Raw genomic sequence first — 22,923 nt, 5'->3', positions numbered from 1 at the left:
CGGCACCAAGGAGGGATCTCTTGCCACCTCCTGAAAAGTAGAAATTATAAATCATGTCCACACACAGCAAATTGAAAAAAAAAAAAAAAATCTCACAGCAATAATTTACCTAAATATTTTTTTAAAAATAATTTAAAAGTATTAAAGGTAATTCTCATGGAGACTGATGTAATACTAAATGGAAATAAAATTAACATTTTCATTCCACTAAACAAAATGAACACAGAACCCACACACATAAAAAAACCCCACAGAGTTTGAATTGGAAAGACAGCTTAAAACTCCCAAGCTTTAACTCAAAACATTTTTTTTTATTAAAGTACGAATGCATTTATGCTGGAGAATAGTTTACATACATTGTAAAGCAACAAGCATATTTCAAGAGGTGTGGGCCCTCCTCAATATGTCTCCATGTTCAGTCTACATGCTTTAACACTGGACTCACACATACACTCTCACATACAAACATATAGACCCACAAAACACAGACAGAGCTATCATCTGCTTTGATTAGCTTTCTTTTAAGGCTTCTGTAAGGTGCCCTAGTGCCCCTAACATTACCATAATTACAAACAAAATTGTATAAAGGAGCAGCATTACTTGCAAACTATTGATCTGCTCTCGGCCTTAAAAAATATCAAGTGAAACAAGTTTTTCCTTTTATTTGAGTTTTATTAAACATCTGCATTTAAGAAAGGCATGACTCTGTGTATCTGTGAACAAGAAAAGATATGGGAATCTTAACATGAGCTTCTCAACCAGAACAGATGTTCAAACCTGACTCTTAAGGGACCATTTCCTTTGATCTTTACAGTATTGCAGCCCTGCTATGTGACGAGGCACTACCAGCTCCATCCCACCAGGGCCACTCGACTAGCAATGCAGAGATCGGTCACACAGAGCTGAGGCTACCATGCTCATATCACTTTGGACCTGAGGTTGATGAGAAGTCACAGTTCAAACACTGACAGACTCAAGTGCCCCTCAACTCCCACCAGTAAGCCCCCCTCCTGTGGAGCACATCAGGGTTGGCAAATGCACCGACAGTAGTGCTGGCTTGCTGTACCCCTAGCCATTGTGCAATATTTTTGCCCACCCCTTTTTGGTATCCTGCAGTATATAGTCTGAAACTGCAACTACTGGTGTTGAGTGAAAGACATGGCAGCAGGTATATTAAGAAAATAGGTACAATGAATAAAATAAAGGATAGCATATGATATAATGTGTACACATACAAGCATCTTCTTTCATTTTTTTATCTGTGAAATGTGAATTAACTGCAGAATGCCAGGCCATTAGTCTAAAAGGCTATGTATGGCTGTCTTAGCCTACACATGGTCAAAGGATTTTTGTGATGCATCATGGAGAGAAAGATTCTTCGGGAATCATCAGGGCTTTCCAGGTCTACTTGCTCTTGTGCATCAACATCAGCACCCATCTAGGAATGCCAGAGGAGCAACTAATAAAAGTGCCTGACCAGTCTTATGCGACAAACAGGAATGACTCTACTTAATGGTATGTACCTGAACTACAGAGAGGAGAAAGGGACAGTGATGGGTGGGTGAGAGAGATTGGGAAGAGAGCTTTTTTCCCCTCACTTTTACAACAGCAGCAGATTTCAGTGTAATGTAATTACTTTAATGATGCATATCTGTAGGTACTGAATTGCTCTTTTGATTTAAAATCTGGTCAGACAAGTGTTTGGCAGTCCTTTCATTCCCCAATTTCAATTGTTGCTTATTCATCTCTCAGCTCTCACTCCCTAGGCCATTTCTGCCTTTGCTGAACCATGCATGAGTTCAGTCAGCCATCGTCAGATTCAAATTCATGAGACACTTCCTCTGACGAGCTGTTCCTGTGGATCCGGCCATCGCTTTTCATGCTGTGAAAAGTCTTCTTAAAGGCCTCCATCATGGCATGGGCCAGCTTCTTGGCCTCCAGCTTGCTCTCACACTCTACAGCATGGCAGTCCATCTGGTAGGACAAGTCATCGTTGATCTCCCGATAGACCCAAGCAAAGATGTTTGGGCTGACATTGTGGTCAGCAGTGCAGTAGGCTATACGTGCTACCTGAAAGGTATCCATGTGGACCGTTGCCTCACCTTTGAGGTCCAGATGATGCAGCCAGACTTGGAAAGGGCGAATTTCCAGAAGGGCATTAGCTGGGTAAATATCCTCCCTGGCAAGTGTGTGCTTCTTCCATAATTCAATGACTGGTTTCTCTGTGCAGCCTGACAAAAATTGCATCCCTGTTGTGGAAACCTTACCCAAATACGTAACCTGCAAAGAAGAGCAAAGATAGGTGAAGCACAGACAGCAGACTCTGGTGTTGCTTTCTGCCATCCCAGGGAACTTTCCTTTATCTGGAAAACAAAAGCACCCACTCTGCAAACTCCCCAATTTCCCCATCATCTTCAGTAAAACAGTTTTCAAACTGCTTTCCAATGGTGACTTCACCATCCAAACCCAGATGTTAAACATGTTGAGTCTCTGAGTTTGAAGGGATTTCACTCTCTTCAGCTCTCCTGGAAAGCCTAGCTTTAGAGCCCATGACTGTACCTCTAAGCTCATGTTAGCAAGTCTAAGTACCAGTGGAGCAGACCCCAGATAGCTGTGATGTTAACCACTTTTTTTTTCCCTCTACTTTATTCAGATGATTTATTTGTGTCGTATTTCAAACATTAATATTAGGGAGACTGAGACATTCTCAGTTTGATAACGCAAGGCTGCAGGGGGTCAGAAAAGCACGATCACGGCAGAGGATTTTAAATGGTTTGAACATTATTTTCCAAAATGATCCTGTTTTTCCACCACTTCTGTTGTTTCTACTTAAGTATTAAGCCAGGAATAGCTCAAAGCTGTTCAAAACTCTATCTTTGAGCAGGGCCAAGACATTTATTACATCAATTTAAGAAAATATGCTGGGAAAAAAAAATTTAGTAATAAATCTACCTTAGTTTAATCACATCATCTCTGTGCTTTTCTGTCTAGCTCTTTTGAGTAAATATCCTGTTATCTAATCTGTACAGGAACCAAGGTGCTTTTAGCACCCTTACTGTATTTTGTTCACCAAAAATCAAATTCACTGAGGTCCATATCAAAATTTTGTATTAAGCCTGTGCAGAAACATTCCCCTAAGTCTGTGCAGTTGCTAAAGAGGCTTTCTTCCACTTACAGCTGAATGTAAGATTCTTTTATCTGAGAAAAGGGATTTTCTCTAGAAAAGACAGATCAGCACCACATAAATACAATTATGCAGATTATTCTATTTATTGCTGTTGTCAGAATGGTGCATTTAAGAACAACTATATGAAAGCAAAATTGCTTCTAATTTGTCTCTTGCAGCAGTAACTGCTTGAGACAGAATCTTGTGCCTCTCGCTTGTGCATTTTACTCAAGGCGCTTGAAGAAAAAAAGTAATCACATGCACTTTCCAAACTAATTTTCTAAAAATTCTGTATTAAACACACAGTATCAGCTATTTTTATTTTGTATATGTTTTAAGAAATGCAAAGAAAAAATATGGGATTTCCACATTTAAATATATTTTTAAAATCATACCCAAAAGGAATTCAGGATTTGTATTCCGTGCAAACAGAATTTGCCACAAGAAAAATATTTTGCTGCAAGCTTCATAGGTTTTATTAAACTCTGAGACCTAAATTAAACTGTAATTAAGGAAAAAGCTTACAAAACATTATTGGAAGTCCATGTGGCTTAATCACGCCTGCCAAAAAAGCAATTTCATAGCACTGACCTTTCAAAATGGGAAGTCTTACTCTTTGCCTATAAATATTCATGCTTTGGACTGGGAATATGTTAAATCTTATAAAGCTTTATATTTTTTGGAACAGTGGGAAACACAACAGCTAGAACAGTTAACAAGGTAAGACCTACCAGTGTTTTACTTCATTTTATTTTATTAGTGATGAGAGTTGAGTTCCCTAAAGTACTGTAGAATAACTTAAAAGAAAACCTCAGAGCTCATGGTGCCAACTAAACACATATAAACAGCACATACAAGACCAAAAAGGAATGTATCTGCAAAATACTGGGGCGTATTTCAACATATATCCGCAGTCATATTGCTTTGAAAAGATCAAGATCAGTGTGCAAATCTGCACGCTCAATATATTCTCCAAAGGTTTGCTCAGAACCATTTCATATTCACAAGCCAGCTAACAAAAGACTAACACACACTGTAAATTAACTGAGCAATTGGGGTTAGATTCAAAGCCCACTGCAGTAATAGAAGTCCTTCACTGACTTCAAAGAGATTTGCACAAAGCCTTTAAACCCTGAGGAACAGAGAATTAGCCTCTTGCTCATGCACTTTGTCACTGCCCAAACAGAGCTTTGAATCCCTGGCCGCAGGAGAGATGCTGCCACCACTGCAACATTTTGTCCCCCCAGCTGCTGTTTGGAGAAGACAGGTATCACTTGGAGCGTGCAGAAATAAGCCCCTCTTGTCAGTGCACAACAGTAAATGCAGGGAATTGTTTCATTACGGGCTTGTCTGCAAGAGGAAGCTGTTGACAGCACATGAGCTGCACTGCTGCAACAGCGTGAGGAATGGGAGAGGAGAGGAAAGCAAAGGCATCTACATCCCACTTCGGAAGCATTATTACAGGTCTTCCCAGGCAGTTAGCACTGCTAAGCTCGGTGCTGCAAATTCACCCCCGGCACACAGAGCATCCTCTTCTCAGCATGGACGACTCCCAAGTGACGCTCAGGACTCCTCTGGCAGCTGAGGAGCAAGACCGTAGCAGGTTGTCACACGGGAGTGTAAATTGAGTTTAATGTTCTCACTGTTCCTTCCCTGCTGCTAACTGCAACCCCCTGTTGGCCATCAATCCGTGCATGGCTTGCCTAAGGGTGAAGTTACAAAAAAAAAAAATGTATTCCTTACAAATAAATTATTTGTATTTTACAAAGAAAAGCAGCCAAGGCAGAAGTAACTACTAAGAAGGATGGGATGATGGCTTGTTTACCAAAATGGGATGTAATGGTCTGATTTACTGTCCCAGCTCTGTCCCAGTATAACTGTGTAGGAACCTTCGGAAAGTTGCTTCCTTTAACACCATTTTCCATCTCCATTATATAAATTTCATTTTCCTTTGAGGACACGTTCATAAATATTTTTGAGGTGCTTAGCCATTACAACCAGGAGTTCACAGGGGAGAGAATAAACAAAACCTCTGGTTCAGAGTCTCTCCTGTAGTGTCTTACACAGAAACACCAACACCTACTAATGTTATTTTTTGTTTCTTTTTAAACAAATGATCCTTTTTTTCCTAGCTGAGATACAAGTATTTCACAAGAGTAGCATTACCGAAGCTCTTAGTGAAGACAGATGTCTAACGTTTCATTGCTTCACGGTCCCCTGCTACATACAGAACAGGGATACAGTGGCTGGCAAGACACCTCGAATATTTGATACAAAAAAAGCAGCATCCTGTTTAGAACAAAGTTTTCTTCATGATTAAATATCATCTACATGTTATCCATTATAAATTAAACCAACTGAAGCTGGTCATTTAGCAGCTTAGATATAAACATTTACATAATTGCAGGGATGGTACCACTATGAACTAAAACCAGCAAAAGATTGATTTATAGGGCACTTCTGCCTGAGCTCTCAGTTAGGAGGTTATTCCACAAGGAATGCTCCCTGCATTCCGGCTCCTACGTCATCACGTCTCACAGCACAGCCTTCTTTATTTAAATGTCCAGAAACACACATCATTAGAGTAAAGCTATTACAGTACAATCATCTTCCTTTACGATATCCAAGTTTGCCAACCAGAGATCAAAGAACAGATTAATCCTTCCGTTATCAAGTGAAAAAGGCAAAAATTCCCACTGGTCTTTTCCACTAAAATCAATGGTGTCTCATCAGTGCAAAGCCAGCAGAAAGTATTAAAAAAAAAAAAAGAATTTAATCTTTAATACTTGTAAGAACCAGATGTGAAGGGCACAGAAAGACGACATCATCATTATTATTATTACTATTATGTGTGCATGTGCAAATACACACTGAAGAAGTGCCTGAACAGAATCAACCATATAGCCTTACTAACTAGAGAGTAATCACTGATTGACAAGGACTGGCAACAGCCACAGCTCAGGCTGAAAGCCTCATCTGTGATAATATAGCTCTGACCACCAGCAAAAGTTCAAATAATGCTTTTCCTTCCTCCAAAACACTGGACAGAGGTCACCTGGCAGCAAACATCAGTCCAGGAAGATGACTTATTTGTGACAGCATGGCACGTCCTATAGCAAGTGTCATCCTATACAAGCTGAGGCCAGTTTCCTCCCCTCTAGGAGGGGCCAGAGTAGCCACAGGTTGGTTGTAATGTGTAAATTATGATCAAGCTATTGCAGCCTTTACCTGTTTTGAACGCTGTATTTTAAGTGAGAAAAAGAATGGAAAAGCCAGCTCAATGCCACTGTGTTAACCGTAAGCAATAAAAGCATTTCATATCATATCTTCTTCCAGGGGCAGGAATATATTTCTTTATGGCACTTTCAGTCCTTTGGTTTGTGTGTTCCATCTTTCCCATGGATTTCTGGAAGATAAAACTCACAACAGCTTCTCGTGTGTTAAAAATTATCCACATTCTTTCCAGCCTTTCTATGGCAAACTGGCATTTTCCAACTGATCCTTCGCTCGCTGGCAAGCCACTGTCACCCAGCATGACATAAAATACACTTGTGGTTTCAGCACTTCTGTGCTTGCAAACATTCAAACCTTTAGCAAAAGCCAAGATACTCTGAAGAGCTCCTTATTTCACCCCAGAGACTTGCTAACACCCGTGCCAGTATCTGACAAAACTGTCCTCAACAGAAAAATGCCGTGCCCTTTCATAACACAGCTACAGTCATCAGACATGTAGAGATGCCTCGTGTCAAAGGACATGAGGATTAATCAATGTCATCTTTCATGCGCCGTCCTGGACACAAAACAACATCTGAGTGTTTTGACATTGTTGGTTCAACCCCTTCAGTCCAGTGACATATAGTGAAAATATCTTTTAACAACTAGGCTCAAGAGCCTACCAACTTTGAAAAGACCAATACAGCAGCTGCCATAGACATTTTCACTTCCAGCACAGCATGATTTGTCAGAAGTAGTAAGGGGGTTTTACTTTCCATACTCAATTCTTTTCTTTATCATTGATTTCACATTGTTTACTTGCAGCTCATAGGAGATAAAGAACAGCTTAGCTCCTGCATGTGTCAATCTGACTTCAGATCTGACTCCCCTATGGACCATAAATCCATCCTGCTTCTAACTCACAAGCCTCAGTTGAGCACCTAAAGTTAGGCAGCCCTATTTATTTTTCTCCCTCTGTTCCCTATTCCCGGTTCACAGACTATCATTGCTCCAAGAAAGCAGATCCAAGTTGTAAAGATCCATAATTATTACATTACACAAGGGCAGATGCTCTCTTGGCACAGGAGTCTGGCACATATACACACAGGACTCTGGGCTATCTCACTATTCAAGACCATGATGAAAAGACCATATGGGAAATTAAGTACTTATTTCTTTAATATAAGTATTTCTTTCACACCAGATAATGAGGGTCTTTGTCAACAAAATTAACTAAGAAAATGAAAAAATTAAAACAAACAGAGCACTGAACTTGAACCAGCAGGTATGTACTCTGCATGTTTGCAGTCACCAGAGCATACCCTAGAGGATCTTGAAACTTACACAAATCTTAGTAATAAGTGACTGTCTCTTTCATTGATCTGTGTTTTAAAATAAACATTCTTTTAACCTCAATCTGGTCTAGTTGCATCTGATTAAGTTTGATCCAAGTCAGTAAGATATTCCTCACCTGAAGGTGAGGGAAGCAGAGGTAATGAGACATTTTCTTCCTGAAATCAGAATTTCTTCTGTGGCATCTTCAGGGCACGTGGTAATAAAAAAACAATTGGAGGGGTCTGTGTCAGGATACACAGGTATAGACCCTCCAGTCAATAAGTAAACCATCAGCTTGTCCCAGCCAAGCAAGAATCATCAGCCTAAAGATCAGGTAAACTTGCAAAAATATTTAAAGAGGAATACAGAGGAGACTTGAAGAAAGGAGCAGCCAAAAGCAGGTCTGGGAGGACATGTGCACGTCTTGTTATGAATTGCCACTGGAACACAGATGAACACACACTCTCTGAGTTTGCAATACAAAAGCACACGCAGGACAAGAAAGCCCAAGCTTCACTCGGCCTCCATGCATATATTGTCAAAGCCAGAACAAAGCAAGCTCGATCTCCACATCACTACCAGGTCTGGAAAACACTTCAAGAAGCTGCTGCTCAGGAAACCTGGGAAACCTGCACTTGGGCCTCCCTGTGCCCCAGCAGCTGGCCACAGCACCACGCACCAGGCTTGGTGAAGTCCAAAGCTGTCTGGATACTGCCCCATACCCCCCCAGTGCCTCCAAAAGGCATCAAAAGACTGCATTTGATATGGTGCTGGTGGATCCCAAACATCACCTTTTTTAGTTCAGAGACAAAAATAAATAAAAATATATGTAAGAAAAAGTAAGATTAAAAGGGCATGTTTCCCCATGGCACTGCCACCTGGAATACCTACCCTTCACACATCATGTTACCCTTCCATCCCTGGTCACAAAGCTTTGGAGAGACTCTCCAAGAGGAGCCCTGGGCAGCCTGGCAGGACCTACCAGGATGTCTGCTGGTCCCCTGGGGCCGGAGGACCCAGTGTACATTTGAAAAGCCGGCCAGGAGACAAGGTGGCCAGCTAGGAGCTTCACTGCAATGGCAGCATGCACAAAGCCCACAGTGCTTCCCACACGAGGTGGCCAGGGCAGGTCAGGGCTCTCGGAGAGTCACACAGCTTTGAGCACTGAAACTGGATTTTTTTTATCCACAGCAGAGCTGGGATACAAGCAGGACAGGCCTGCAGCAGGCTGTCCGGCTGTTTAGTTGTAGAGTCATTTGCAACATCTTTAACACACTCAGCCCCTGGTGCAGAGGGAGCGCTCCGTGTCAGCCAGGGTGCCCGTGTCAGCCAGGGTGCCCGTCTCCCCGCACCTCCGCAGCAGCTCGGCTCTTCTTGCCCTCAGGTGCTGTGACTGTGCCCCAGGCTGGCAGCTTCAGGATTTAAAGCCAAAAACTGGTTTTTGGCTCTGGAGGAAAAATAAAAATATCCCAGACATTCCACTGAATCACTGAGCAAATACCATGAACTGCATTCAAGCAACGTTTGCTTAAGTAAGACCCAACAAACTCACTCAGTTAAGGAAAAAGGCTGCACAGTTTCCCTCTGCCTGTCACTGCCTCCTCACCCACACTGCCCACCATCCAGCCAAAGCCTTCACAGCACAAACACGAGGGTCTTTGTGGGAACCGCAGGGCTCCTCAGCACACAGAAATGCTCAGTAAACGCAGTAATGTGGCTTACAGAAATATGTGAAGACCTGTTTTATTTTGGAGACTAAATTCAGAGGGAGAACAGACTGAGCTGGGCAACCATTTAACGGAAAATAACCCTCGACTCTGATGGGTGCCCTCTGGTATAGAAGGGAGTGAAAAAAAGATCAGTAGTTAATATCTTGATTTATTTTCAGAAATCAAAGAGTAGCTCCAGAAAAAGCTGGAAATGTCAGCACCTCTTCAGCAGTTATGTCAACAGCCAGCATCTGACTTCTTTTGTGGGAACAAAGCTGAACCTAAGTCTTAAAACAATGCTAAAATTCCCCCTCAAAAACAAAAATAACAAACAAGCCCAGCAAGAAGTGCATTCAACTCTTTACATCTTCAGAACTCCTTCAGAAAAACAGCCGCTGGGCAGCAGCTGCTCCTTCCCTCCCTCCCTCTGTCCCCACAGCCACGCTCACAGCAGCTTTTCACAGGTGCCTTTATTTTCTCATGTGTTTCTTAGCTGTGACCATGCAGCAGATCCTGCCTTAGCTCAGTCCCTGAAAGCGTTCACCATACAAGTAAGGTGTACACAGGTCAGTCACTTTCAACATAACTCAATCCTCCAACTAAATCCCTTTAAAGGACACAAGAGCTCTGGTTATTTTTAACCCATCATTATTCTTCCAGGTTTTACAGCCTCCATGCTTCCAGGTAGCTGTAGCAGGTGAAGGAGAAGGAAGAGCTGGAGCACTGTGAAAACGCATTTTCTTGAAAAATGCTCATCCCCCGTAGAAAGAAAAAACATATTACCAATTGCACTGCTGCTTCTCAGCTAGCCTAGAAAGGCTCTTACACATAGCAGCAGGCACAGCAGATGTGTTAACTGTGGTCCAGGGTGGGTGTCCCAAAGTCCAGTCCCACATCTGCCAGGGCAGCATCTTGGACACAGGGCTTTTCTGAGAGAGAGCAGAGTTCACCCACGAAGGACCTCTCATTTCTCAGACACCAAGCAGGACAAACACTCCAGGGACTGCAGACAATGGACGTCAAGCGCATGGCACATCTCTGAGATCCTGTCCCAGTCTGAGCAAGACACCCAAGAGCACACAGACATCCCAGAGCCCCTCTTCCCAGCCAGATAAAACCCCAGTCCTCCCAGAGCAGAGCTCTGCCAGGCCTCCCGCTGCCAGCACTTGGGAAGGGGAGCAGAAAACAAAAATCTCTGCAGAATGCCCACAGGAGCAGAGCCCTCCTTACCCCGTGTGACCAGCCCCATCACCAACACCAGCCCACACTGCCTGGGGGAGAAGGGTGAAAAAACACTGACATTTGGCAAGTTTAAAATTTAGTAAATAAATGTACCAGAAGAGAAAAATTTACCCTTGACAGCTTAATTTGGAAGCTCTGAGAGAAACAAAAGCAAACAAGAAAAAGTCTCCTGGCTCTACTGGCCAAATAGCCAGTGCAGGACAAGTAAGGCAGCAAGTAGAGCTCTCCCTCGGAAACACAACCCTGAGAAACGCAATGGTCCAAGCATTTCACCTTTCATTACATCATGCTGCTGCTCAACAAGCCTCTTTATAAATGACTCTGGGTATTAAACTACTGTCATTAGTTAGACCTAGGAGCATCTATCCAGCATCCAGGAGTCTCTGCCTAATAGGCAAAATGGTTAACCAAGCCCAAACACAACCTCTGCAAGAGCCAACTCTGTTCCCTGCAACCTCCTGTTAGCAACAAAAGGATCGCCTCTTGCATTTCATTTTCCACTGGACAGGAAGCTCTTTTTGTGGTTTGGCTTGTGGGGATGAATCTGAAATGAAATCAAGTGGAACTGGCAAACTGCAGTTAGCTTGCAGTCAGAGACACTTGGGTCCTGGTGTGAGTGGAAGATTTATGCTGTACTATTTAAAACTCAAGAAATCAATTTAATTCTAGCAGCAATTTTAAAATGTTGTAGTGCAAGACATAACTGAATGAACAAATGCATCCATGATATACAACCTCAGCAGGGCTGCTGGACACCCTACTGTACAAGTTGATGATTACTTTTATTCCCAAATATTTTCTTTATGTTGCTATTTAGATCACTTTCTTCCTTTGTCTCCTTTCACTGCCTCACATAACTTCCTTTCTCTGTGCCCAGTTACCACTGGGTTGAAATTAATTCTTGGATAACCCAGTTCATTTCCCATTGTCCTTCAGGAGCCTTCCCAGGGCAAGAAGAGAAGTGGAGGCAGCCAGGGAAGTCAGAAGAAAACAAACCCACACCGCAGTCACTAGTTGCAATTACTTGGAGTTTCCTTCACACAAAGTCCTTCCAAAACCTCTCCTCCTCCATCTCAAAACCCTCACTTTGAGAATGTCCCTTCTGCCAGGAGACAGTGGTGTAAGTTTGTATGATCATGATCTCCCCCCAAACAGACATCTACCTTCACATTTATATTCAAATTACACAGAAGCTTTTTTCCCTCCACATTCTTTAATTACATGAGGTTGAAACCAAGCATGGAAATCTGATTAAGCAACTCATCATGTTTCAGAAAGCTTTTTGGTCCTGGGCTGCTCACAGCTGTTGTCTCATAGTAGAGGGAAGGAGCCCACAGGCAGAGGGGGGGGAGCAGACTGTTTGCTTTTACTTTGTTCCCCTTCCTTTCCAACCCACAGAAAGCTCACTTTGGCACCAGTCCTACAAAAACTTCAATTGTACTTAATGGAGCATGCAAAGAGCGAGTACGGGAATGGCTATGTAACTTGGGCCACCGTTTCCACCAAGACATGTGCATTTTACATACTCTCCAAGACTCTGGACACTGAAATACTCCCAGAAAGACATGCAGAGTGCATGTTTTTCAGGATCTTTTATGGCTAAGAGATCTGTCCTCAAGGTTCCCTTCTTTGAGCATTCCCCACAAGATCATTGTATTTCCCCTTTAGTTCTTCCTTTTAAAAGAAGATGCCAAGTAATAAAACTGAACAAAGCCCATGTTACTAAGACGTTCAGTTCTGGAGACCAAACATCTCAACTGCACTTGCTTCCTGGCACAACTTGACAACACCTGAAATTAAGAGCAAAAGGGAAGGGAGCCAGCTTCAGGGACCACTGAAGATGAAATGCAAACCCAATCTGTAGTCAAGAGAAGTGTCAGGCCTACATCATAGGAAGAACAGAAGAAAAATAATGACAACTAAACCATTTCAGTTCTCTCTCCCCCTGAGTGCTGTTAAGACCAGTAACATTCAAAAAAAGAAAAATTTATGAAACGAACCACAGACATGAGAGACTCCCAGACATTGCAGCACTTATTCCTTCTGCTGTTCTCCACACACTGCAAATGAAATGCATTCCCTGAAGAGAATGGGGGAATGCAGAAATACCACCTCCCATATAAATGTAACTATACCTGCATCTGCAAAGTCTCCTATTAAGGTACTTGGTCATTAGTTTTACATCCCCTTCATGCATCACTATGTGAAATGAGTTCCATGACTTAGCAAATCCTTACAGATTTTTCCAGCTCTCAAGTTTTAGCATCTCCAGGAAAAGTCTTATTCAAAGGCTGGAGTCGAAAAAAATACAGTGCCTACACTGGGATGGAGCTCTTACGCTCCAGCAATGAAAAACAGACCTTGCATATTTCAACTTAATAAAAAGCACTAAATACATTATTAAAAATAAAATATAGTTAAACAACTCTATTGCTAAATGAGCCTTAGATAAATATGACTGATTTATCATTTATGGTTTTTAGTGTTATCAAATTCTGGATCAGGGCTGTAGCAACACAGGCTCTGCGCAGATAGAAAGAATACAATGTCGCTGCCTGTAAGGTTTATAACTTATCTTACAACTTACAACTTAAATAGAAATTTCACTCAACAATGCAACAGTATGTTAACAGACTAAAGAAAAGACTTTAAAAGAACAAATATGGCCCACAGAGTGTAATGATGAAAGACAATGGTGCCATACAGTTTTGAATTCATTTCCAAAGCCATGGTTCACAGTGCCTCCAAGGTCCCATTTTCACAATGGATTTAGTGCTTGCCTGTGCCTTCACTACAGTCACTTTCCATTTGGATAATGTCTTTCCACCCAGTACAGAAAGATCTGAAAGTGAACCTTAGCCCCAGTGAGAATCCAGTGATTTGGGTATTCATGCAGGATACCTGGGCTCCAGAGAGGTTTGTCTCCTGGGGATTTCTCCAGGCAGTGAGACATCCTTTACAGTAACGCAGAGGGAGGCTCCCTCCTTTTCTGGCTAATTTAATCACAGCATCACATATGTGCCTTTCCAAAAAAGCTATATTGCCTCCAACCCATTCTCTTGGCATGTATTTCAGCTCTCAGGTGATGAGCCCACATAGCAGCCAGAAAGCACAGTCTTTAACCACCTGGAGCAAAACCTAAGACATGGAGACTTTTATGGTGCTAATTTAAGATGAAAGGAAAGACCAAGCCTTGGTTTGGAGAGCCTGGAAGGCAGCACTCCAAAGTGGAGCATTGTCTGGAGGAAAGAAGGGGAGGGGGGCAAAGGTCCTCTTCTCTGGGGACAGCTCTACTTATCATTGCTGCAGTTTAGATCATCTATTACAGCAGCTTGCCCCTAGTACAATTCAGACAGCTGCAGGTCAGACCCAATCACTATTCACTAGGAGCAAACTCCAAGGAGCTCCCTTCATATCCACAGTTCATCTCTCTGGTATTACAGAGGTCATGGCTTTTACAAAGGGCAGAAAATTCATTTTCATAGTTTTCACTGGCCCTGAAGTTGACTTTGCAAAGACAAAATCTGTAGTGAATAGCGCTGCTGTTTGACGAAGGACAGATGGGTGCAAATTTTAGGAATCGAAGGAAAAAAAGAACTACCTATGATGGAAATAAATAAAACCTTCACTGTTTTTCTTGACACTTATTGTCCTCATGCAACAATAAATACCTGCAATTAAAAATATAATAATCGATAGCATTATAAAAAGGCCTCAGTCTTGCAGATCTCAGCCAACCAAAACTGGCATCTGGATTTTAAAAATTGCTTCAATTTATATTTGCAGAGGATTTCTGTATTTGTATGAATAGTAAGAAAGAAAGGATATAAAGCTACAGTAGCAAACACAGTGGTGGGACCAATACTGATTCAGAGCAACCGCTGAACCTGCAGAGCATCACATTCATGTATTCTCCAGAGCCTACGTTACTTTAGGAGAAGTTAGGGTAAAAGAAATGCAACAGCAGCTCCACTCATTCCTATTTTCTGTCTTCCTCTTCACAGTCTGGCAGTTGCTGGGACTACAGGGCCAAGCCATAGGGAGCAGAGAGCCTACTGGGTGCTTTGCCACTGAAGCTCAGACACCTTTGCTCCAGTTGCTGCTTGGCCTGGGGACAGAGGGTCAGTTCTGGGTAAAGCAAGACTAACTCTCTGAAATAGCTCTTCAGCATGACAACAGAATACAGCTTCCTAAAGCAAGCAACATTATAGGTTGCCTATGGCATTTTCTCTAAGCAAAATACATCCATCCTATGAAGCACTGGCCATTCCATAAGCTCAGTGAGGTCTCACCACCAAAAGTTAGCATATTGCTAACTATGACTGCAATATATATCTGGCAAAAATCTCAGAAGTCTGATGATTGTTTTCTATATAAACAATTATTCAAATATTTTCCATTAACAAGGTGTTTCAGAGCTCTATAACAAGTAAATACTTAGTCTTAGCCATTTATCATCATCCTACACTATATTTTCCATAGTTATTAAAATGATTTAACAGAATAAGCACATCTTTTTAAGAGCTTAGTAGTTCTTTATCATATCAAATAAGAGGCCAACCAGTGCATAATACCTTCTTGAGCACTTTCCAGTATCAGACAGAAAGGGAAGAATAAAGAAGTAGGGTCTGAACTGACAAAGCAATGGCCAAGACTGGAATAAACTGCAGGGGAAGATTTCTCTTCCCCAAACAGCAGGAACCAAATATTTCCAGACATTTGAGGAAAGCCCATGGGTTTAGAGTCCTCTCTCCCTCTGCTTTGAGATATTGACAGAGATGTTTTCAAAAGAGCACAGACAGCAACACATGTCAAGCATTTTAAGAAAAGCTGACCATTCTTTCAGTATCTAGAAATACAGAGAGAGATTTGGCAAGAGAGATCGGTGTGTGCATTAACAAATGAGGAATTACTCATCTTTTTAAATTCTGTAACTTTCCCCATCTACGCTGAAGTAAGCAAAGTCAAAGCGCTCCTGTTCCTAGGGCGTCTGATACAACACTGGTATGAGACACAGTTGTACTTTCACTCACAGGATCAAAGCCCTTGCTAAGTCTCTCCTAACAGTCTGGTTTCCTACCAAAGCTGTTATTATTTTGGTTAAATACTTTTAAATAGAAAATGGCATATATTTTAAGTTTAATTATGCATGAGCTTAAATATGACAGCACAACGGAGAGAAAACAGCAGTTTGGGTAACATAGAATTTACTTTAGATTTACTTTATGCTAAAAATGTAGACATTTACAGTAAAAGTACACACTATATTATTTGTCCCCTATCATCTGTCTCTAGCTTTCCACTCTCTTCCTGTGCTGCCTCCTCATCAAAACAATTTGGTATCTCTTGTTGGGCTGAAACCATGTAGAAGATTCTTTAATTACAGTGCAAACCCACAAACAGCATTAAAGTTCAAGCCATGTATGCAAAAATCAAATCTGAACAGACCAACCTAGATATTCCTGGGAAGGAATCTTATTTAGAAGAAAACATCCTGCTTCTATAAGAAATTCACAAAAAACCCAAATGAACAAACAAACAAACAAAAAAAACCCAAAAAAACCCTGATAAAATCAACAAACCCTCCCCGACGTGTTTCTTACTCCAGGCAAGGGCAGCCAGCACATGATGCTTCTTTGGAGATCTTGTTTACCTTTTCTTTCCCAAGGAGAAAAAGCTGAAATAGAGGTTAGTCCCCACCTGAAAAGCCAAGTATAATGGAAGACAATATAGATTATAATTTGTTTTCATGTTTTGTCATTAGCAAGGTAAGATTTTTATTTTCATTAAGAAAATGTAGATACAAAACAACTGCATCTCCTTACAAAAGCACCAAAGAGAGATTACAAAAATCTCAATATTTGAAACAGCCACAGCAAGAACAAGGCAGTGCCTCCCGTGGCAGCAAGATCACACAATATGCACTAGTGAATTGGAGCACAGCCCGTCTGGGGATGAACTCACTAACGCCCAGAAATGGCATTCATGCATCATACCGTAATGCCTGTCACAGCCTTAGCTTCCTAAGATCCCAAATTGTTCAGCAGTGCACATAGACAGCTTCCTATCTGTATGCATAAAGTGACACTATGCTATTCTAACAGGATATGTTATACATACATATGTACCACAGAATAATTCCATTGAATTATTTATAACACCTTTCTTTTCAAAGAAGCATTTAGCAAGCTGTATCGTTAAAAATATAGACAACAGCTGCCTACACGTCCCTATATGCCTCAAATCCAGAGTTTAGAAGAGGAGGTGATGAATACTATTACCAAGGGAAATTGCAAGGGCAATTTATGATGGAGCAGTGTAATTAATGGAAAAGGAAATTGGGCTCTAGCAAACCCGCTCAGAGTGCTACCCTTGCAAAAAGAGACATAGTTTTCCAATGATTGCAGCACCTGAGACACCGTGCGTCTCATTCACAGCACCGTGGCATTAGGAGAAGTGTCTCCCAAAAGCATGGGGAAGCACTGCCTTTACACCACCATGTCTGCTACACTCTCACTCACTTTGCAGAGTAGGTCCTGGCTACATAAACACCCAAGAATCAGCAAATACAAAGCAGAGGTATTCATGAAGCAAGGTAACTTCACTACTTTCCTGCATCTGCCTCCCTGCCTGCTATTTGCTGTGCCTCCTTCCTTCCCTCCCAGGAAAGTGCAATCCTGGCAATGGACAAGTGCCCCACCACCACTGCCCGCACCAGCCTGGTGATGGAAATAGGTGTGAGCGTCATCTGCTTGGGACAGAGCCTGGACAGAGTGTGGATGCTATGAAAACCAAAGCAAGTGGGAACTTTATATAGGGAAGACCGGAAATGTGTGGAACAGGGAAAGAGCCACGATATGACCCCAAGAAACCTCTTTCTGGATATGCAGCTGTTTCCAGATCGCAAACCAGAGTACACGCTTCACAGGGAAATGCATGGATGTCCCTGAATGATCCATAAGGATACTCCTAGGCTCCTTACAGCCACTGAAATGGAGTCAATCTGATCATAAACCAATGATCAGAATGAACACAAAGGTTTTCCCAGACATTTTTAATTTAAGATATTGGGAAGAAATTTTAGAAGGTGAACAGAAGAAATTCCATGGAGTGGTCCAAAGAAAGTGCATCTCAGGGGTAGGTCATACTGTAGAGGATACCAGCCAAAAAGGCTAATAAAATCAGAGAAGCTGTGAGATCCCAGCAGAACTGCCACCTGTGCTCCCCTGAAGGTGGTCCAACTGGATGATGGCACGGTACCACACGCCAAAGCAAAATGTACTCTCCATTATATAAGGCTGCTGCACTTTGGAAAAATACATAACCAGCACAACTAGCAAGCGAGAACTTGAGAGAGGGCAAAAATCACTTTGGCTACTACTTATAGATTGGATTTGGACTTGTATTACAAACTGTCTGGAAGAGATCAGGAAACCAAACATTTCTCTTTGATGTAGAGCACAAACTGCTCTGGAGTTTCTTTTTAAAAGGAAAATGGCCTTTTCCTTTTATGCTTTAGGCAAAGGAGACACAATGTCCTTCACACTTTCCAACACTTAAAACTCTTACACAACACGATGTCAGGTATAACCAAGATCTTGCAGTTGAACTAATTAAATCAAGGATGCAAAGGCAAGAACAGGTTTCATCTTGCTTGGGTTCTTCTCCAGTTCCAGCAACTAAGCTGTCACCTTCAGGAACCTACTTTTTTTGAAAGGAAAATGAAGTAAACATACACACTGCAAAAGAACAGAACAGAAATTTGTATCCAAGAGTGTCCTGCATGTGTGGAAAAGGAGATAAAGCTCTGGGCTTTGCCAGATGGCAAAATCATCATCTTAGGCCTGGAAAAATTCTGCAAGAATCAACAAAAGACTAACACAAATCCTTCCACACAGATGGATAAAGCCACACACAGCAGCTTTCACAACACTTAAAGACTTAGGTACATGTACAGTCACTCTCCTTGATCACTACATAACCTGTTAGGGATATGCACTTCTCAGCAGATGATTCTCAGATGAACAAAGCCCCTAATCATACCAGAAGGACATCATCACATGCACAGCACTGCCAGAAAGCCAACCCCCTCCTAATTCTGAAGACCCACTGAATTCTTCTTTTAAAGGAGCTATTGCTCTTCTCTTTTCCAACAGTTGATCAGCTTGAAGTTACTAAGGAACGACTGTATTTTTTTAAAAAATTAAGAAGATAGACTGGTGTCCAACTCTTTGATAGCAATGCAACAGCAGGAACTTAGAAAGGCCACAGAACAAAAATGACCTTGGACTTTCCAGTGCTCTGTGTCAGCCCATGTGAATTCACTGGACGTTTTGGCAGCAGAGCACAGCAGTCCTCTTCCCGCTCCCCTCAGAGTGACTTCATGCAAAAGAGCAACAGCTGAAAGGAAAATGTGATTTTGACACCCTTGGACAAGAAAAGGCATAAAAGCTGGTCACGATACCCAGGCCAGGGAAAAAACCAAGGGCAGAGCTGGGGGCCCTGGTGACATGCAGGAGGTAACTCCTGCTAGCGAATGTCACAGAGGGAAAACAAACAGTCCTCTCCTCAGCAACAGCAGTAATAATACTTCTCCAAAAATTTTATGAGTCCTATGATATGCTCTTCTTTGATGTATCATAACCAAGAGAAGCTAGCCAGTAAAACAACTTGAAGCAACTGCAAAGCCCTGGCTCTGGTTCATGGCCTGAATACCAAGTTGTCATATGGACATCTATCTGAAGTATTTCATACTGCCCTGAAGTTATTTCTACCCATTGCCTAAGAGGAAGGTTGTTTGGGCTTTGACCCACTCTGCACTCAGACACCAGCATTTGTGAAGTAACAAACAATTTTAACTTCTGACACAGAACACAGAAAGCAGAAACATGGCAGCCAGCACAGTCTCTTGCGTACTGATGTCTGTCATTTGAAGCAATCCCCATTTTTTAATGATGAAGTCCTTTTGATGTCTACTCCTTCACCTCCTTCTTCAGCTGCACAGTCAATGGCCACTCGCATTAAAGGACTTGGACTGAAATGCAAATCTGAAAAGCTCACAGAGACCTGACAAAAAAATAAAAAAGGTTCCATAAACTGTGTTTTCAGTGTGGAAATCTGTGCTTAGTACATACAACTAGATGCCTGATACACCAGGTTTATGCACAGTGCACTAGTACATCAACGTCACGTAGGGAAACGTGGGCCTACTACAGCATCTCCCATAACAGATAAGACCAAAGTCATGGTGCCGTATGGTGAGTAAGAACCAGGAGCCAAGAGAAATACTGTGCTTGCCCCTAATGTAGCTGAGGTACCATAGTAACAGCTGTGTTGCACCAAAACCAAAACAGAAAGGCGTCAAAATCCTCATAAAGTCTTCTGGCGTGATCAAGCCTATTAGGAAGGAAAGCTCATGGTCATACTGAGATGACACACTTGCTTGGACAAGTTAAATTAGTGAGTTAAGTGCAGAGAAGTTACTGTGCAAGGCTTGTGTGATCTCTCTAGGCTGACAGAGGCGGAGGAGAAGGAGGGAAACGGACATTTTATACTAAAACAGAGCAACCAACAACATGTGGAAAAGCCAAGAAGTCAGATAAAATGCTTATCACCACCATAGCATTGGTACAGCTGTAGTGTAAGTATGACCTCCTTCCCAGCTCCCAGTCACACCCCACAAAACATTTCTAACCACCGTGGGCTGGCCTGTCAGGGAGGATGGTGCTGGTGGGGAGCACTAACCCAGGCAGAGATGGCAGTGGGGAGCCCAACCCCAACCACCCACACCCTCCCTAGCACCCTACGCTGCTGCCATCTTCACCCAAACAAGACTGGAGTAAGAGAGGCCCCATACCCACCCTGGCTCCTGGATGGTGAGCTGGGTGCTCACCCAGATAGTCAAAGATGGGGTTCACACATTGTTGTCCCATCTCCCAGCACCAGCTGGCAGAGCTCCTCAGTCGCTGGGACATGGGCTGGAGCAGCACCTGCTCCTTCAGTGCTTCTGGCATATGAGCACCTCTACCAGATCAGGGGCAGGGAATCAGGCCTTTCGTTCGGTTGTTTAAAAAAAACAAAACAAACCAAACGAAAAAATCCAGAGTGATCAAAGTATGTAACAGCTCAGCATTTTATATCCTACATATGCTAAATACTAAAATGTAAATGCATGTTTCTGTTGTGTAACTATCAGACACTACCAATGGAAACTCATGATAAAAAAGTGAAGGAGTCCACCAGGTTACATAGATGGAGTACTAAAAGTTCCAAATGTTTAGCTTAACTTCCTGGATGCCTCTTTCAACCCCTAAATCATCACTAGAAATCAGGTTCAAGAACAGAAACACAAGAGAAATTAGTCATACACTTTCCCATGACAGTCCATTGCTACTTAGAAGGAAAATATAAAGTTTTCTTCATTTGTTAAGATAAAAATGAAGAATGGCTTCCCATCTTAAGCCTTTAAAGGATAAACTATTTCTGCTGCACTGCTGTTAAACCTGCTTTATAGATCTACTACGATGAAAAAGGAACATCACACTTCCAAAATGATTGCAATTATCAGTCATTAAGGATGCAGCTCATAATGCAGTACAAATCCCTTACAAAATACTATAACTTCAGCTGATAATGTTTAATTTTATCGCAATTAAGCACTAGCCTAGAAAGTAATGGCCTTCTTTGCAACTTGAATACAAACCAAAAAGCATATAAAGATTTTGTTCTTGAAGTGTTTGCATACTACTCCCTAGAGTATTTAATGTCACAGGAAGACAGGCCCCATGGGTACCCATATACAGTACACAGTCACTTGTGAGATGAATTTATATAACTTGAAAGGAATTAAAGATTCCTGAAAATAAAAAGTCAATGGAAAATACAATTGGCATTTGCAGTCAAAAAAAACTGTAAGAAAGAACTCTGAAACTCTGAAATTTCATTCCTGGTCTGATACGGTCTCCCATCATGGGAAGCTGGCATTTAGAAGACTTTAGAGAAAGCTGGGTGATGTCTGTGGCCAACACAAGTGTGTAGCCACACAGATGTCAGTGAAGCTGCAATCATTTATCCCACCCCAGGCTGTGTGATCACCACCAGGCACAATGTGAAACAAGGAAGCAATCTGCAGTGGATGGGACCAAGTCTTCCCTCTTTTTCAAAAACAGTTGTTAAACTTAACAATGCACTGTGACAAGACATGCTCCAGAGGGAATCGTAATTCTTTCTTTGCTGCAGAGATATCCCATCTTCATTAGGAACTGGAGCTCTATCAAGAGCATTTATTCAGAAATATTGCTAAAGTTCCTCTTCCAACAGCTGCCTTCAGAGTTACATATGCAAAATAGTAGGTTGGAGTTACCCATTAATCTCAGAAGAGAATTAGATTGATGTCACGTAGTTTGAATAGTAATTATAATATGAGCTGGAAACTGTTCATCGTAATAAAACTGATTATAAACAATTCTAGATCCACAGAATATGATGGATGATTTGTTATGACACTGAATAATGTTTTAAATATTGCATTGTCTAAATTCCAGCACACAGGACCATATTCAAATTTAGGGCAACTTGAATTTGATTCACACCAGAGGTTTGCTTGACCCATACTATCTTAATTTAAAAATACAGATATAGCCTATCACCCACAAATGGTTTTGCCAAGGTCAATTAAATGTGATGTTTTATTCGATTTTTCCTTGATTAAAAAAACAAACCCTGGGCAAGCTACCAGGAGGTTTTGGTCCTGTAGGCACATTGCAATCTCAAAGTGTCAAAATGAATCTTAGAAGGAAAACTAAAGCTGGATGAAAAAACTAGCACTACCCAAACTACATGAAGTTATATCTGGCAATGGATGCAGCAGCTTGAACATCTGCCTCCAACACTCTTCATAACTGCACCTGCTGGGAAACAGATATTCTAGCAACCCGACCAAATACCATTTTCAATAGATATTTTTAAACTTTAATCCACCTTTGGCAACCAGCTATTTTTTATGATTCCTACTACTACTTTTCTGGAGCAAAAATTATGGAAAGTTGTTGGTTTATTTTTGTTGCTGCTTGATAGATAATCAAATTTGATATTTATATTGTACTGGGATAATGAAATGTCAAAATGGATATTATAAAACCATTTCTGAAGGTAGTAATTTCACCTTCAGAAATTCAATTTGATTCAATAGTGTCTACACACTTGCAAATAATTGTATTTTAGATCCTTTCAACCTGACGGCAGAAATAGACCCTTCCC

At 41.7% G+C, this 22,923-nt stretch overlaps 1 protein-coding gene across 3 annotated transcripts in view; it reads right to left on the bottom strand.

Annotated features, from left to right (window-relative positions):
- Window positions 1-290: 290 nt before the first annotated feature.
- Window positions 291-22,923, bottom strand: part of PID1 (phosphotyrosine interaction domain containing 1) — an 87,827-nt gene continuing 65,194 nt past the window's right edge. For all 3 annotated transcript variants that reach the window (XM_074878233.1, XM_074878235.1, XM_074878234.1), the window contains exon 3: window positions 291-2,280. In XM_074878233.1, the coding sequence (XP_074734334.1) occupies window positions 1,804-2,280 (477 nt within the window). In that variant the 3' untranslated portion in view covers window positions 291-1,803. The remainder of the gene's footprint in view (window positions 2,281-22,923) is intronic.

This window comes from Strix uralensis, chromosome 9, assembly GCF_047716275.1.
Source record: "Strix uralensis isolate ZFMK-TIS-50842 chromosome 9, bStrUra1, whole genome shotgun sequence".
Classification (NCBI taxonomy): domain Eukaryota; kingdom Metazoa; phylum Chordata; class Aves; order Strigiformes; family Strigidae; genus Strix; species Strix uralensis.
This window is presented reverse-complemented; position numbering and strand designations above follow the sequence as displayed.